The 17,148-nt window shown below is 40.7% G+C and overlaps 1 protein-coding gene across 2 annotated transcripts in view; it reads left to right on the top strand.

Moving 5' to 3' along the window:
• AKT3 (AKT serine/threonine kinase 3) overlaps positions 1 to 14,809 on the top strand; it is a 275,223-nt gene extending 260,414 nt beyond the window's left edge. For both annotated transcript variants that reach the window (XM_059715991.1, XM_059715995.1), the window contains 2 exons: positions 7,313 to 7,415; positions 11,140 to 14,809. In XM_059715991.1, coding sequence (XP_059571974.1) covers positions 7,313 to 7,415; positions 11,140 to 11,225 — 189 coding nt within the window. In that variant the 3' untranslated portion in view covers positions 11,226 to 14,809. The remainder of the gene's footprint in view (positions 1 to 7,312; positions 7,416 to 11,139) is intronic.
• Positions 14,810 to 17,148: the final 2,339 nt, after the last annotated feature.

Genomic DNA, 17,148 nt, shown 5'->3' with positions numbered 1-17,148 from the left:
ATGAACAGTAAGTTGTTTGGTGATCATGTTCAAAAGCCGAGGAGAGACAAATAGCTAAATACTGATCTTTGTGAAAACCAACATTAAAACTCTTTCAAGTTCAAGGGATCTGGATTTGGTCTCTGATATGTGAAGGAGAATATTCGTATGTTAGAAAATTGAACTGCTAATTTGAAATATTTGTTTCAGTTGAAAATGAGCAAATATCATCAAAAGGCTCTTATTGAATTATGTTATTATGCAACAATTTACATTTTAATTTGAGCAGAGGTGCTTGTTAGGAATAAAATATTTTAAAAATGTTTTACCATTCCCAAATCATTAAGATAGTACAGATGGATACTCCATAGTAAGCATGCATCCATTTTTAATTTTTGGCCCATAGATTTCTCTTTCTCCCTCAGAAATATAGGGCAAAGTTGATATTAAAACTAGGGCAGGTGGCTGCTGCTCTTGTTCTGTGATAGGTGTCACTGTTACCTTCTGGGGTAACAATGAAAACTCCAAAACCTTAGAGCATTTATACACATGCTGGATGGGGTGTTAATTAGAGTGGCTCTGAGAGCTGCTCTAAATAAAGTGCCCAGAGTGTTACATGTATCAATGTCCCCTTGTTGAAAACTGGTGGCGAGGATGCTTTAACTAAAGCTAATCAAATGCTGCCACCATTTTTCAGCATGGGGACGCTGATACATGTGATGCTGGACTGCAGTAATTACAGTGCATCAGAGCAGCCTTGATGTATGTGTATAGGTGCCTTTACTGCCTGAACCCGAAGCTGTGTAGATAAATGATGAAGGAGCCTATTTTAAACAGATTGGTTTTTAAGAGGTATTTGTTGGCACTACTATATGCCCTCCCCCCGGCCTGGTCTTCCACAGTACATCAGCCAGTACAGTTGCTTATTCCTCAACAAAATGTTTCTGGGAAGTGGTGTTTCTTGTCGCCCCTTCCTCAGGGCAGATTGCAAATGTACAGTCAAGCCATATATGAACTAGATGCTTAACAGCCTGGAACAGCCTGCCACCGGAGGTGGTTCAAGCGCCTACATTGAACACCTTCAAGAGCAAACAGAATGCTTATCTTGCTGGGATCCTGTGACCCCAGCTGACTTCCTGCCCTTTGGGTAGGGGGCTGGACTCGATGATCTTCCGAGGTCCCTTCCAGCCCTAATGTCTATGAAATCTATTAAAGGTCAGCTTTGTGAATGACAAAATTAGAAATGGACATAGCATATTAATCCTTTTCTATGTAACTAGAATGTTTATATATTGCAAAATGTTTCTAGTTTAAATATACTAAACAGAGAAGCTTTCACTTTACTGATGTGTAATTTCTATACTATTCCTGCATCTTGAGCAAGCAAGGAACAGTTTCTCCAGGTTTCTGAAGAGATTCTTTTCGTGCTAGTGAGTTGAGTTAGTTTAGTTGACTTGGTAAAGTTGTCTTGTAGATTATAGAACAGCTATGGCAAAAACAGTTATTCAGACCCAATGACAAAGGCTAAGTACATGTGTTCAAGAAGCCCACAGCAGAAGTGCTCTAGCTTTTGAGTTTTACTTTGTGCTGTTGTGTAGGTCAGGAGGAAGCAGATGGCACGCTAGCTCTTGGGGGCAAGGGGAGAGCCTGCCTGCATGGCTAGAGTGCAGGAGATAGGGAGAGCTCTCACATGTCTCTCAGCATGACCCTTAGTCCTGTGAGGGTGGTGGAGAGGAGGGCATCTACCTTGGTCTTGGTGAGGAAATGGGACAGTTCCTTGGAGAATGGCATGCTTTGCTCCTGATTCACAGAGTGCTTCTTAGTGTCCAACATGCAGTGGTAATGTCTCCTAATTACCATGGTCTTGGTGAGGCACTGCTTCCAGTCACTGTTGTGACCCCTCACCTGCATCTCCTGGGTGATGCGCTTGAAGACATCTCTGATTCAGTGCCCTATCTGGAGCTGGATGTCCTCTTTGCCACAGATGGTGGTAAGATCCTTTATTTCCCTGAATCCTCACATTTGGCTGTTGGATGCAAATGGCATTTCAGGGACTGGGTTTGTCCATGGTCTATGGCAGTGCCCATTGTGGTCTCAGTGTCTGTGGATGGGTAAGGATCTGGCTGCGAGGGGGTGGGTGGAAGTTTGGATGGATGGATGGATAGAAGCAGTGGCAGACACACGAGGGAGCAGTTCCCAGTGTGCGGCACTTGCTCTCACTTCACGGTCTTGGGGCCCCTGCTCCTACTTTACTTGGGCTTGGCTGCTAAGGTCAGCTCCAGGACCTTGAATTGTCCAGGGGCTTTCACTTGACACCCTGTGATTCTGGCAATGCCACACACCACACCTGGGCTGTGAAATTCAAGGATTTGCGGCCTACGTGATGCCTTAGGATTACAGGATGTCTCTCTGCTCGCCCCAACTTGGAATTTCAGTGTTCCCCTCAACCACTTCCCCCGACACACCAAACTACCTAGTTGATCGTCTACTAGTTATCTGATCAGTGATGGGGAGTCAGTCTGCACTGAATGAGAATGAAGGACATGGCAGGAGCCTTCCCTCCACAAAAAAGATGTGTGTGTGGCAGGGGGAGATGGCAGATATTTAGGGCCTAACTTCACCCACTGTTTCTTTACACCCTTATAACATGGAGGACTTTAGTCTAGTTGAATCTGTTAGTGGGATGTTATGAATTTCAACCCCAAATAGTACTTGCCAAATTTAATTAATTTCATTGTTTCACTTTTAGGGTAGTTGGTTGTAGCTGTTGGTCTAAGGACATAGGCAGACAAGGTTCTTTGGGTAAATGTGATTATCTTTTATTAGACCAGCTAAATAGTTGGAAAAAAATGTTCTTTGCAAGCTTTTGGGCGCAAATGCCCTTCTTCAGGCATAGGGGGAGCAGTGGTGTTTTGTGTGCTTTCCTGGGTGGAATGGAAGCCAATATGCAAAATGAAGGTCTGTGAAAATGCAAATGCATGGCAGTGAGGATCAGAGGGGATGGCATAGAATAAGTGAGAGACAGGTAGGGTAGAGGGGGAATGTTGACCAGGTGATAGAATGTAGCTGGTGACATGCAGACAGGTTAACTGGGGTTATCAGATGACTGGCAGGTTATAACGTGCCATAAATCCAACGTCTGTACAGGCAGTCCTCGGACTTATGACACACTTGGTTCCTGAAAACTGTCTCTTAAGTCTAAGCGTTGCAAGTCGGAACCAATTTTCTCATAAGAAACAATGTTATAAATGAGGGATTGTTTCCTGGACCAAGGCCCAATACCCTATTTTCACTAAAAATACCCCAGAATTTTGTACTCAGTCAATTATAGATTAGTAATATAGCTACATTAATGTATTTATATTGTAAATAGCAATCATATTGATTTGGAAAGACTTCTTTGAGGTGACTTTGCTGGACTTTTTGAAGGGTTCTTGGCTGGAGTCTTCTCAGGAGACTTGGCTGCAGGTTATTCTGGAGTCTTGTCTGCTTTCTTAAAGAAAGTGTCCAAGGAAGTTTGGACAGATGTTTGCTGCATCGCCCATCTCCCTGGAGAACTTGTTTGCTGGCATGGTGTCACATTGGATCAAGCGTTGTAAAGTGGAAACTGATGTCAAAAAGTTGAAACAGGGTGTCAATTTATAAACATTGTAAGTGTGAAAAGTTGTAACTCGAAACGTTGCAAGTTGAGGACTGCCTGTATTTAATCTATCATTTTTTGTATCGAGTAGATTTATGAAGTGAAGTTTGTAGGCTCATCTATGAAAGGTGTTTTGTAAGTTCCCTTTCAGGATTAGAACTGAGAGATTGGAGAGAGTGTAGTTACCTTGTGAGAAATGTGCACCCACAGGTAGCTGGGTGTTTTTGTCTTTGCTATATTTTCAGTGTGCCTTCATTCTGGTGCACAGTTGTTGTTTGGTTTCTCCTATATATTTTCCACTGTGGCATTTAGTGCACTGGATGAGATATTACATTTTTGTATGTGCAGGTGTAAGATCCAGGAATGTTGATGGTTCTGTTGTGGGGTGTAGTTATTGTGGGACTGGTGGAGATGTGTTGGCAGATTTTATATTTCTTGTCCCAGAATGGTCTGGATCTGTTCGGTGTGCTTTGGGCCATAAGAAGTCTGCTTCAGGGAATGAGGTTGACGAGGTGCAGTGCTTGTTTAAAGGCTAGTTCACTTTTACTTTTTTTTTCTCCATTCCTTATCTGGCACTTTTTAAAGTCCTTGTTTTGAGGAGGTCTTCTAAATACAGATGTCACCAGGGAGGAGGCACAAGGCACCACACTTTGAAATGGCTGTTTTACATTATTACAATTTATTTTGTCATTTAAAAAGAAATAAATACATCTTGATATAAAGTTTATAAACCTGAGCAAGGTAGAAAGGTGGGATGACTTGTGGTGGCAGATACGGAGAGGTATGAGATTTTAAAAGGAAGAAGATTATAGAGGAGGTCTGAGGCAGAGATAAGGAGAAATCATCTCCTCTCATTACTTTCTATCATCTGGATCTGTAACCCTTCAAAAATAGACATAAACAGAACTATTCTAGTGCTGGAACCAAATCCACATGCCAGGTTTAGATTCAAGACTTTAATGCAAACACTCCCCTGCGCACCTAAATCAAAATTTCACATTGAAGGCTTTATCCCTTCTATATGTAAAGTGATTTTTGAATGAACTAGGCAAATCCAGAGAGTTTTTGGTTCAGAGTTGAGAACTAACCTAAGTCTCAGGCAAACACAAACTTGTTTTGAACAATATTTCAGGCAAGGTTCTGCTTCCTAATTTACAGTTGCACACATAACTGGCTCTTATTCTTAATTTCTTTATAGGTGTATAGAGCTCAGCAGCTTCACCTGATAAGCCTTTGTTGGCTTTATTCTTCTTTGAATGTGTTATCTTCCCTCTCCCCCTTCCCCCAAATTGTAGAATTTTTGCATACTTTTAACTGTTCTTAATGATTATTACCCAGCTCAGGCAATGTCTCTAATTCATTGCACAGAAACAAAACAAGGGCAGGCTAGAGATGTACCCTATATAGAGTAAACAGTACAGTTCAAAGGCCCAGTCCAGGTCCACTTGAAATCAAGGAAAAATTACTCCCATTTCAGATTTAAGCGTTACTACATTTCAGCAACATGCATGTGGCTGGAGGACTGCGTGATACACTTGCCTCAGACTTCCTTCATAATCATCTTCTTCCTTTTAAAATCTCATACCTCTCCATATCTGCCACCACAAGTCATCCCACCTTTCTACCTTGCTCAGGTTATAAACTATATATTGAGATGTACTTATTTCTGTTTAAATATCAAAATAAATTGTAATCTACCTTTTACACGTGTGTTCAGTTTCCCCAGAGAAGTCGGAAGGTAGTGATGCTATATATTAGTATGCGTAGGTGTGCTCATGTAGATTTTGGACAGGTTCAAGTACATTTTTTATTTCTGTTAGGGAACTTTCCCGTTGCTAGAAATCAGTGCAGATGAATCAGTTCTTAAGACAGGTTAACTGCAAGCATAGGCAAAGTAGCAGCAGACCCACATTCCGCACTTGCTCACGTGCACCCATGACGATGTGCAATAAGAGAAATTCAGTAATAAGCAGTTTTCTTTGTGTGGCTATATCTGTGCTACCTGGAGGGAGGACAGAGGTGGGCCTGGGGACAGAGGCTTCACTGACTTTTGTCAGTGACAGCCTGGGGTCAGGGCCGGCCCCGTGGTCAGGCAGACCTGACCTAGGCTAGAGCGTTGCCTAGGAGGGATGAGTGGGGTGCTGTAAAGCCCCATGGGTTGCCTGTGGAATGCGGCCTACTGTGAGTTGGGATGGGATGTGGTCCAGATGTTTGTTACGGCACTCTAACCTACAGCCCTGAAGTCTGATACCACATCCACCCAGGGTTATCTTAGAGTGGGATCCACCATTTTGACGGCACTCTAGTGCCCTGACCATCTCTTCAGTTGCAGATGGTTGCACTGCAGAAGGGGATGTAGAGTACTTTGTGCGTCTACCAAACAATAGTTGTAACTTCTATCCTTGCCTCCTTGGCCCAAGTTCTGATCATTTCTAGCATGTGATTGTAGGAGACTCGGGGCATTTAATGAGGTATGCAAGATCTTCATTCATATTATTCTCAAGAACTGTTCAGCTGATTAATGAAATCTCCTTCGAGTCCATTCACAAATGAAATTGGGTATGAAATCAGCATTCTGCAATCAAGAGAGTGCACGCTAGCAGCTAAGGGCAGGGTGGAAATGGAGATGGAGTTCAATAAGGTTATAAATCGTATTTACTCAGAACTGGGCAGCTTTCTAAAAACTGATAGATCCAACACATGTGGGGGCACTGCTCACTCTTATGAAGTACCTTTTGATTAAATGCAGATAATGTTGTGATATTATTCTCACACAGATTCCTTATTTTCATGATTATTAACCATCTAGGTGTATGGGAGTGCATTTTATTATTTTATTTCTTCTAATTTTGTTTTAGTAATTACTGAGAAATTTTGCACCCTTTTTTCCATGCAGTGATACTACTCTGAGGCTACTCATTTGAGTGGTCTGCATTAGTTTTTTATCATTATTTGTTTCCTGAGCTATCTTGTCCAGAAGTTCTTGATTGATTTATGGCATGTTGATCAAGCTAATTCTGTGCTTGGGTATAGTGTAAAGTCATTAGCAAGCTAATGAACTAGAACAGTTTTGTCCATAAAAATTCTTATTGCTCTTAGAAATACTGTAAAATGCTGGAAAAAGGGGGACAAAATCCAGTATTCATGAGACTGTTTCAAACATAAACAGCCTTATTCACATTTAAAATTGCTTCCATCTGTGTATCATTCTTTTTCTTCAATATAGAACAGCACATATTTAACTTTTATCACTCTGAAAAATCCCACAGTCTTTATTTGCAGCTACGCATTGTATAAAGTTAAGCATGTGTGGAAGCGTTTGCACGGCAAGTGCTCTAATGGTGATCTTCCAATGAGTATTATATCCCCAGCCAGAATTTGTAGTTAATTATCTTTATATATTGCAGTCTATCTTTAGAAAAGAAGACGACACCACCTGGGAGTGACAATAAGGTATTTACTGTGGTCTTGCTGATACCTAAATTCTAAACTAACACTAGTTTGAGTCATAAATTTGGCAACTCGCTTGTTTTGACAGGAGTCAAGACTCAGCTACCTTTTGCTGTAGGTTCATTCTGTTATGAGTTGTCTGGTCTAACTACAGGGCTCCAGAATGATTTGTTTATATTCCTGTTGGTAATCTGGTTGAGTTTTGGTGTATTAACTCTACTCTTCTTTGTCTGCCTCCTTTAGCTTGTACCTCCTTTTAAACCTCAAGTGACATCTGAGACAGACACGAGATATTTTGATGAAGAATTTACAGCTCAGACTATTACAATAACGCCGCCTGAAAAATGTAAGCCTAAATTTGTCATATATGGTTGAGAAAATAAATTGTTTGTATATTTAAAATTATTATAAAAAGTTGTATAACATAAGTTACACTGTCATAATGAAGAAAGTGGTCTCACCAATTTTAGTAGTACCTTAATATGGAACTAAGAGTACTTTTCTATGGTACCAGGCTACATACACTAGGCATAGTAATAAGATTATGTATTTAGCTACTTAGGCTCCCTCTACATATACAGGTAAAGGCATGAGAGGATCTAATGTATGATCCAAACAATCGCCAATCGCACCTCCTGCCATAGCACATGCGCATGGCCGGAGGTGCAATTGTGAGAATATGCATTAGAGCGAACCATGCCTTATTGTTGGTGTAGCGGGAGGCTCACAGCCACAGGGGTCACACGTAGCCAAGACCCAGAGATCCATAGCTGATGGGGCTCTGGGTCTGAACTGTGCTTCATGTGCAGCAGGGACTCAGAGCCCCATAAGCTGTTGGACTTTGGGTCCTGGTTCCATGTGAGGCCAGCACCAAGAGCCCAGTGTGGCCCTGGGGGTTTCATGTACTCCTAAGCCATGGGGATCATAGTAGCCATGATCCCCAGGTCTCGGGGATTGCACCTCTGTGGTTGGTAGCCCTGTCGGCTGAAGGGGCTCCCAGCTGTAGGGGAGACCCTGCTATGTGTGCAAATCAAAGCTCAATAGCAACCAGCTATAAAGTTACCACACATTTTCAGGGTCTGACTTAATAGCTGGTTTGAGCTTTTTATCATGTGATAGCTATTTTGAATGTGTATCTGGTCTCAAGGTAATTGTGCAATTAACCAGTTAATTGCATGATACCTGTAACATGTAAAGAGGGCCTTAGATTTCTTAATTGGCTTCCAGTTCCTTATAATTTTTATTCATTCTTGAAGTGATTACGTACAAGTTGCCAAACTTCTGGTTTGCTAACTGCTGCTAAAGGTCCCAATTCAGCAAAGTATTTAAGCACGCCTGCTTTTAAGTACATGCATGCTCAGTGGACCTCCTTAATTTTTTAACGTTTAAATGCATCCTAAAATACTTTGCTGAATCAGGGCCAGAAAATGAGAACCAAATGAGAACCAGTTGCCAGGGAAGAAAATGGACAACTCTTTTTCCAATATCATTATTTGACATGAAATTCACTCTAGTGCAGACCTCTTATCAGGCCCCAAGTTGCACCAGTGTCCTGAATGCAGTTCTTGATTTACATTTAAATCGTGATTTGGGCTTTTAATGTCTGGATTGAAGGGAATTTCACCCTTAATACATAGTGCATTTTAACCGTCTTTATCTACACATACACAAACCATAATGTGGTTATACTAGTTTTTGTCTAACAAAAAATTAGCAGTTTCATAGATTCATAGATTCAGATTCATAGATGTTAGGGTCGGAAGGGACCTCAATAGATCATCGAGTCCGACCCCCTGCATAAGCAGGAAAGAGTGTTGGGTCTAGATGACCCCAGCTAGATACTCATCTAACCTCCTCTTGAAGACCCCCAGGATAGGGGAGAGCACCACCTCCCTCGGGAGCCCGTTCCAGACCTTGGCCACTCGAACTGTGAAGAAGTTCTTCCTAATGTCCAGTCTAAATCTGCTCTCTGCTAGCTTGTGGCCATTGTTTCTTGTAACCCCCGGGGGCGCCTTGGTGAATAAATACTCACCAATTCCCTTCTGTGCCCCCGTGATGAACTTAAAGGCAGCCACCAGGTCGCCTCTCAACTTTCTCTTGCGGTTGGCAAACAGTAAAAAATAGTGCAAACACTAGTTTTTAAAAATGTACTTTTAAAAAAGTGTACTTTATAAATATACTTAAAAAAAAAATTGCGGATGGAAAAGGAGCCGGTATGTGTATTACACAATAGAGGAGATTGAATTCCGTTGATTATTTACCACATTTTGGTGGTTTATATATCCCAAATTATTTTTTTTCCTGAAATTTTCTGTGCTTTGTCCATCTAGAAGTTTATTTGAAATTTGTAGAAAACCAGCATAGCTGTTCTTTGGTTCTTCAAACTTCTAAATGGCCCTTCTTTCCTCCATCTCTCTTTAGGAGAAATTTTCCACATATTTGCCTTTAAAGTAAAATTCAGGGGAAAAGAACAAGCTCTGTGTTAAAGTTAGGAACTTCTAACAATGTTTGTTCACATGAAACAAAACTGGCTATTCTTGTATCAGTCTTTAAATTTAAAAGTAAAGAAAATTTGGGCTCTAAGAAGTGCTTTAGCATTCAGTGTAACTCTGGGCTGATCATTAATTAGGCTGAAGGTGTCAGAGATATGATTTCTGCTTGTACTTATCCGAGGAAGTTTTCCGGTAGTTAGCAGAAGTATGGAAAATGGTGTGGCTAAGGATACATGGAACTCGGTATGGACTGTGAAAACCCATCTGGGAACCTGAGGAAATCAGGTGATTAGGTTATATTAAACCCCAGGCTGCTGCTGCTGTGCTGCTACCAGCTCCTGAACCAACTTGGTTAAAAATAGCTCATTTTGTCTACATGAGCTGAAATCACACTTTTGACTGCAGTGTAGATACCCAATTCATCAAAAAGTTTAACTTGAAATGGCCTAGAACTTGAGAAGGTTTCAAGTTTAAGGGGGAGAATTTTGAGAATGTAGCCTTTAGATGGTCTTGCATAGTAAAATGATCTAGCTTAAAATACTTGAATATATTTCCTCCTTGTCTTTTTTCAAATGTAATTAATACATCTTCAGGTTCCAGGTCAAGGTAGATGGCTGAAGATCATAGAAGGTGTCAGGGGTTTGGTTATATGCATGAAAAGTGACTTAAACTTCATTAGACGTGTTAGAAGAATTGAGAAAGTGCTGTACTATTATGTCTTCATGGGCTCAGGAAGCAGCTCCAGATTAGTATGCAGCTGGGTTCAAAGCAACTCTGTGTATGCTTGGATTTCAGCAGTGCTATGCCTAACTGCTGAATGTATTCCCCCAAAGTTCAATCTAGAACAGCCCAGTTAGGCATCTAGGATCCCTACATAGTCAATGGAAAAACTTTGGAGATGCCTTAGAGTGATTCAGGGTTGGGCATCTAGGTTTGTGATACAGAGAACAGCAAGCAGAGGGCAATTCCAGGGGACAGGTCCAGAAATACAGACAGTGGGAACCAAGCTGAAGGTATCCATCAGGCATTTGCACTTGCTTGTAATTTACACTGCCTGATCTTAGTTTCAAATTGACCATGTCAGTAGTTTCCAAAGAGGAATTCAGAACATCTAGTCTCACATCAGTGGAGGTGCCCACTTCTTGCATAGTAGTTTGTTGGTTAGATCACTTGAGTAGAAAGTGGGAGGTGATGATTCTAGATCCGTCTCAGCTTGGGGAAGAGATAAACCCACATGCCCTACATCTTCAGAGAGTGCTCTAACCACTAGGCTATAGAATAAGCTGGATGAGGGGACACTCTATCTATTCTATTGAAGCTGAATGACTGGGCAGGCACAAGTGCAAGAGTTAGCCAGAAGAAGAGCAAGCAGGAGGATGATTGTCTCTATCAGGATGGTTACAGTAGTCCCCTGGGAGGGGATTGGATGCCCTGGGTTCATGTCTCTGTGGCTAGTGCTATTTATACATTTAATGAGACCATAATTGGCTGAAAAACTGAAATAACCATAACAGATCAATTAAAAAATCTAGTTTTGTTGAGAATTAATTAAAATATTAAGTTTTTCCATTCCCACAGATGATGAAGATGGTATGGACTGCATGGACAATGAGAGACGGCCGCATTTCCCTCAGTTTTCCTATTCTGCAAGTGGACGAGAATAACTCTTTTGTTCTGCTGCTTCACCATCATCTTAGGTTTATCACTGAAAATGATTCCTGAACATCACCACCAGTACTAGATATTTTTTAAGATAGCAGGGGCACTTTCAGAGGTTATTCCAAATTGAACGAGTTTACTCCCCACCCTCCCCAACAGGGCTTTATTTATTTTATTTTATTTTATTTATTTTTTTTTTGCATGAAACTTGGTATCAGTCTAAGGTCTCCCACTGTGCTGCTGCCCATTGTCTCAGTATAATAGAAATGTCAAGAAGTCATTTAAAATCTTTTGAAGTTGGATGACTTAAATCCTACACTGTACATTTTGTGCACAAATAGTCATCTACTGTTCCTCATAGTGGAGGCTAAATGAAGAACATGTTGGTTCCAGGTATATTTCCTCTCCTTCTAGGAGACAAATCAGAATTGGAATTAGTTTTAAACAAAAGACTAGTGCATATTGTTTTACATCTGTTTGTGCTGGTCAGAACAAGGAAGTGTTGATGGTGGTGATGTACATATGTAAGGTTTTTGTTAGGCATATCATTACTTGAAGCAGGTCTATGTCATTAACATCTGGCTGGAATTTGTTTGGGAAACATTCAAAAGAGGACTTATAACTGTTGATATATATAAATATATATATATATTATTTTTTAATTACTGTTGGATACTACAGAAGAAGTAGAAGGGCTGGGCTCACCCAGCCTGCCACTTAGACTTCCAGGTTCATGTGCAATCATGGAGAATTGAACATTTTACATGCAAGAAATGAAGGCATAAAAGCAGCGGTTGAAGTTGTTTTAAGGGTCTTATAATTTGCACCAGATAACATTTTTCTCATGCTTTTCTTTTTCTTTTGTGAAATACATCACCTCTGATGGCTGAAGAATGTAGACAGGCATAATAGTATTGCTTTTCACCAAAATTTGTGCACGAAGGTAAACAGGTGTTTGCCTTCTTTGTTTCTATTTTGAGTTTGTGAATTAGCTTTTTCTCCAGGTGTTTAACTCTGAATTATCTTTTTTTTTGGTTATACTGCAGTAGTATTTATTTTTAGTGATAAGGAGTGTGTCATGTTTGCAAATGCTGCTACATCTTAGATAGAACAGGCTTACAGCAACTTAATTTGTAATATATGGAAGGACCGTACAAGCTGAAGAGAACAATGCACTTTTTCCCCCAGGTGGACATTTTAACAAGGCTCTGAAATTGTACATATTGCTTAAAATTGGGTTTGGGGAGTTAAAATACTGTTGGTTAGTTCTTTGGTGCTGGAGAGAAGGAAGTTCCAACTTCGTGTACCAAGGGGTTAAAAATTGCTGGGTCTGCTCCACTGAATATTGATGTGTTATAAAAGTCTGACAGTATAGTATAAATTTTCTGTTTCCTATGAAAAAAATGCATATGAACAATTGAGACCACAGTGATTACAAGAAAAGCACTTTATAATAAATCTGAAACCAGTAAATTAATGGGGACTGCTATCCTCAAGGAACATTTGCCCTGAATCAAGTAGATAATGAAACCCGACATGTTAAGTATGACAGCGGTACCTAATTGACTGAATTTAACCATCATGATAAACACTCCACTGATAGGAAAATGTTGTCTTTCTATTTCCAAGATCTGTAATTAACAGGACGTATGAAAAAACCTTAGTTGTGACCTTCACTAATGATAATCTTTGGTGCTAGGAGCTGGGATATTCCAGAGCTGCTAACAAGTGCAGCAGTGGTGAGAATATGCCCTTGCTAATGACATCAGAAAATCTTTACTCTGTGGAATCATCACTAAAGTATCCTCATTTCCTTATTTTCCTCCCATACAGACTGTGATATCACTGAGTATTACTGATTGCATTGTATGAATGAGTAAATGATTTTTGACAGGAGAAATGTTCACATACAGATACACAGATGCCTTAGCCTCTTGACATTGATAATTTATATATCCAAGCATAAAACCCACTGCTGGCAGTGGCTGTGCTGATGTTTTCAAGGGGTAGATGGGCATTTTAGCAAGGCAGCTAAAGACACAGACTAATTCAGATGATTTTTCACATTTCTACCTAAGCAAAGTTTTATCTTTAATAATCAATGGATAATCAGAGATGTATCTTTATGTATATTCTAACTATAGGATGTCATTCCGTCACCTTGTAACACACTAATACTTGCCTTTAGAGAAATTATTCTTTGGAGAGTGACAGGAGCACAGTAAATACATTGGAGGTCTAATCTGCACCTTTTGCATAGACATTTCTACACTGAAATAGTAAAATATTGAAACGATTAATTAATAGTCAGGGCATTAATTCATACTCTAGCAAGGCTTCATACGTACCAACATAGAACTACATGGTTGAGTAAAAAGCTGCGGTATATGCCTGTATGTTTTGTTCCTTTGTTTTCAGCTTGTAATAGCAATAAATTCTTTGGCATAGGGCATTTCCTAAAGTTAATGACCAGCTGGGATTGTGCCTCCAGCTTGTGGTTTCTCATCTGTAAGAGAGGCCCTGTGGCTAGATCATTATTGCTTAGTTAGTTAGTAAAAGCCGTTTAAGACTTCGCTCTGGATTGTATAATGTGTCTCCATAAATCCTCAATCAAGTTTATTACAGACAAAGTTAACATTAATTTAACGCTTTGTGGAGTTTGGGAATTCCTGATTTCTGCTACCAGTGTTAGAATGGACAAAAGATAAATCTTCAAGCTGTGCTGAAAAAAAATGCTGAAGCTTTTTCTCTTCCTGTCCACAGTTCTAGTTTGGATTTGGACAGCTGTTGGTGGCTGGTACCTTGAGCCTACAATCGTAGTATATTTCAGACTTTAAACTCCAGCTTGTACTGACTTCCATAATGTACAGTATGCCCTCTCGTACTGCAGCCATCTTTGAGGAAATAGGTCATTTCTGTTTGGATTTTGGCAGTTTTGCACACAGCTTTGCTTTCCACACTAACCCATCTTCCAGTACATTCCTGATGCTTAAAGAACATTTACTCCAGTATTGTTTTACATTTTTTCCATCTTTATTTGTGGCTTCTTAAAGCTGACTGTTCTTGCAGGGGCCATGTGCTTCTCCTAGAGTACAAAAAGTAAGGTCTTGCCTTACTAACTGCAGGGTCTATATATTACACCTCAATGTACACACTTTGCTGCTACTGTTTGTACTGTCTACAGTAGAATTTCCTTATCTTGCTCCTGGTAGTGCATTACAGGCAAGCATGAAATGTAAAGTATTTATTTAAATAAAAATCTCTAAATTGGTAATTGAATTACCTCCCTGTAGCTTTAGAGTTTGTGACATTTCTTGACCTTGCTAGTTCTTTCATTAGATCCATGCAAGATCTAGTCATATGGTTAAGGATATTAAGCAGACACGACTATGAACCCAAGAAACCATATTACTGTTGGTCATACTTAAACTGTTTATTTCCTTAAGTATATGACCCACAAGGATGTGAAATAACAAGAAACTGTTTTTGTACACTGTACATCCTTAGTATTTTTACACGTATATGATAGGGATGCACATTATTTTCCTTCGTACAGACAGCTTAAATAAAGCACTATGTCAATCTGCTACTTCTGTGTTTATTAATCCTACTTTTTTGTGAAGTTTTGTACATATGCATGGTGAAGTTTGCTACAGAGGACTTATTTTTATACCTGCACATTAATATTAAATATATGGGATAAAATCTCAAATAATTTCCTTGCAATGTGGTGAAAAACTGAAACAAGTAGGTTTTCACTGCAATTCAGAGCTGAACTCTCAAGTGTCCAAGTTACAGTTTAAAACAGATTATTGGTCATGTCATCTAATGTGCACTTTTAAAAATTATTTATGCAGGTTAGTTTATTCAGGTCTGGAATCTGAAAGGATCTCACTTAATTCTTTTTATAAAAGATGTACATCATGATTTACTTTATCGCCATGCATGTAATATTCTGATTGGCGATGCTATGTGCAGTTTCAGCTCAAGACTAATTTGCCGTAAAGCCCAAATGAAAAATATAATTTGGTGTAACATATTTCAGATTCTCAGTGTTCAATTTCTGTTGCTGAAATCAATTTATGCTATAGAAAAATAGTAAGGTTCTGGATGGCAGGTGTTGGACCACTGGCATTTAAGTATTTGTATGGTATACTAAAAATTGTAAAGGCTTTGAGGACCATGGCTTTTTTTTAGTCACTTTGGATTACTTTGCTAACTCAGATCTGTATCCACAGGGAGCTGGATATTTAGGACACCTAATATTCAGGTGCCTTGTCACCAAGTGAAATTCACTGCCTCAGCTTCAGTGGCCAGGTAGCTTGTGCAGTGCTTGTGGAGAAGTAGTTAGGTGCCTAAGAGCAAGATTCACAGGAGCTAGCAAGCTGAAACAGGGAGTCACCTAAGTTAGCTAGGAGGAAGGACCAAGGAGATGGCTAGGGCCTCAACTCACCTCAGCTGAGGCTGATACCTATCTCCAGTACCTGTACATGAGCCCTTCTGGAAACTGGAAGTCTAAACCATCCCCATCCTCTCTCAAAAAAACCAGTATGAGGTGAACCCCCCCACCCAGTTATACCCAGTAGTCCAGCGACTGGGCCATTGTCCTGGGATGGCATAAAGAGCAGTTTTCAACTCTTCAGTCTGTCTGAGTCTGAATGGGAACTTGTATTCATGTCTCCCGCTTGATGGGAGTGTCCTAGCTGTTAGGTATTCTAGGTATTAGTCTTTTGATTTGTCCTATAGGGGGGGTTCTGCTTTGTTTAAATAAATATTACCTCATTTACCTGAATCCAAGACTACTTTGAATTTAAGATGTCCCCCCTCCCAATAATTACATTTTATACATGGAAAATTGTAACATTTATAATTTTCCAAGTATAGAATCTAATTATATGGGGGGGGGGTCATGTTAAATTCCTCCCCCCCAATTGCTGGGGTGGGAAAAGCAGCAGTGGGGGGTGAAGGGCCAGATCTCTTGCTCTCTTGCCCCTGTGCCTGCTCTTCCTGCTGCCTGTGCCTGTCTCTACTCCCTACCTCCTCCACCCCCTGCTCTCCTCCCTGCCTACATCCCTCCCCCTTATTACATTCTGCTGCAGCTTGGGTCTGGACAGGGAAGTCAGCAGTAGTTGTGGTCCAGCCTGGCCTGGCCAGGTAGAAGCTGTGGCAGCTCCTGCTTGGGCTGGGTCAGGGCTAGAGGGACTGAAGCCAGAGCAGAAGATAAGGGGGTGAGGGGGCAGGCACAGGCATGACGCAAAAGGGTAGGGGTGCAGGCTTCCCTCTCCCCCTGCAGTTTCCTTTTGTGCTTCCCTGGCCATGTGGCCCTCTCCCCACAAAGCGAGCCATTGCATCGCAGGGCAGGCTGCAGCTCAGCTCTGGCTCCAGCTCTGAGTCTGGGGCCACAGCTGCAGCAGAGCTGCTGCCTGCTCCAGGCTGGTACTCTAAACCAAGAGGAAGCTTCCTCCCCCTCATGCTGATTGGGAAAAAACCTTGTCTTGTATTTGAGTAAATAGGTAATTGTGACAGAGAGAGGAAGATGCAATACCTACAGGGTTACGCATAACTGAACAATACTGGAGTTAGATGCCTGAGTGATCTTTGTGAATTTAGCCCATAATTATTTCTACTTCCCTGCATACAGTTCAGCCATAGAGAGTAGTTTAAAGAAGTTATCATTTTTAGAGTGTGATAAGTGCATACATAATACCACAAATATTGTATTTAGGTGATTTTCACATACTCTTTATTCCCCACTCCCAGGATGAGAACCATGACCCCTGCTACAGAGGAAGGCAGCCCCCCTTCCCCCCCATTTGTACCAGTCTGACCATTGGGTAAAACTTCTGGACCCCAAAAACAATGTGGCCTTGAGTGGAAGGGCGAGACCCTCTAACCAGGAAGCCCTGGCTTTGTGCTAATGCTTCTGCT

This window comes from Alligator mississippiensis, chromosome 1, assembly GCF_030867095.1.
Source record: "Alligator mississippiensis isolate rAllMis1 chromosome 1, rAllMis1, whole genome shotgun sequence".
NCBI classification, from domain to species: domain Eukaryota; kingdom Metazoa; phylum Chordata; order Crocodylia; family Alligatoridae; genus Alligator; species Alligator mississippiensis.
The sequence above is the reverse complement of the archived record's forward strand: the minus strand, read 5'-3'. Positions and strand labels throughout refer to the sequence as shown.